At 51.5% G+C, this 1151-nt stretch overlaps 1 protein-coding gene across 1 annotated transcript in view; it reads left to right on the top strand.

Annotated features, from left to right (window-relative positions):
* Pmar_PMAR027975 (kif4, putative) overlaps nucleotides 1-268 on the top strand; it is a gene marked incomplete at both ends in the record, with an annotated part of 389 nt that extends 121 nt beyond the window's left edge. The window contains 2 exons of the mRNA XM_002766550.1: nucleotides 1-95; nucleotides 145-268. The exon at nucleotides 1-95 is cut by the window's left edge and continues 4 nt beyond it. Coding sequence (XP_002766596.1) covers nucleotides 1-95; nucleotides 145-268 — 219 coding nt within the window. The remainder of the gene's footprint in view (nucleotides 96-144) is intronic.
* Between the last annotated feature and the right edge of the window lie 883 nt (nucleotides 269-1151).

The following is a 1151-nucleotide window of genomic DNA, read 5'->3' as shown; positions in this document are numbered from 1 at the left end:
AGATCAACAAGTCGTTGTTGGCACTGAAGGAATGTATAAGGGCATTGGATCAGCAGGCTGATCATACTCCCTTCAGAGGCTCGAAGCTCACCCAGGTGAACACTGCACTCGAGTGGTAGAAGGCCGCGATGCTTGGCTACGTAGGTCCTCAAAGATTCATTCGTAGGCAGTAACTGCTCTACAGTGATGATAGCAAATATATCGCCATCAGCAGCATGCGTGGAGCATACCCTCAATACGCTGCGCTACGCCTATAGGGTGAGTTGTCGTGGGAGAGTGGGCAAGGTCGACTTCGCTCTCCTCAAAGTGGTGCTCTCTCAAAAATCAGATTTTCAGAACTTAAGCTTGTAGACTGAACTTTATGAATTCATGTTTTTCATGAAGATTCATTTATATTGTGAAGATCTAATCAATTGTCTCTTGCTAGCGACTCGAGACACTTTCTATCAGGTACGGGAATTGAGACGGGGAGATGGTGTAAGTCAAGACCAACATCAAAACGCATCTAATCCGGGCAACAACGTGTCCAATAACGAAAGCCTGGCTCCTGAGGACCCGGCGAACTTGTTGCCGAGATATGCTAACCCTCCAGTACGACAACATACGGAGATGAAGGAGAGGAATGGCAGGCTGAAAGAGCGGCAAAAACCGGCTGAAGGAGGGGGTCAGTCGTCGTCAGTATTGCTGGCGGGACCGCTTAGAGAATTGCCTCATGATGAGATCCATCCTTATGAAGGAGGCAAGGATGGGTGTACCTCCGGATTGGCGTTGTATTTACTATCTGGATTCAGGACGAGGTGTGCCAGCGCCTAGACGCCCGCCGTCACAGGAGAGCACCCAATCGACGGGCATGCGATTTCCGCCCGCGCCTCAGACTCATCAGAGAGTTGTAGCTGAGCAGGCTGAGAAGAAGCGAGCCGCGAGTGGTGACCATGGGTCATGGGCCTCAAAGAACAGCACTCGATCCAACTCGAATGGTAGCTGCGAGCAGAGCATGGTGGTGACGACGGTTAGGCGGGAGGCTCCTGTATTGCGTCCCAGGGAGGAGGTCATCAATCTTGATGACTTAGCCAAGCAGCACGACCAGCTGATCGGCACTATATTGGTGAGCTTCATAGAACGGTCTCGATTGATGCCGCTGGTGGTCAGGC

The sequence above is a fragment of the Perkinsus marinus genome, assembly GCF_000006405.1.
Source record: "Perkinsus marinus ATCC 50983 genomic scaffold scf_1104296972422, whole genome shotgun sequence".
In the NCBI taxonomy this organism is placed as follows: domain Eukaryota; phylum Perkinsozoa; order Perkinsida; family Perkinsidae; genus Perkinsus; species Perkinsus marinus.
This window is presented reverse-complemented; position numbering and strand designations above follow the sequence as displayed.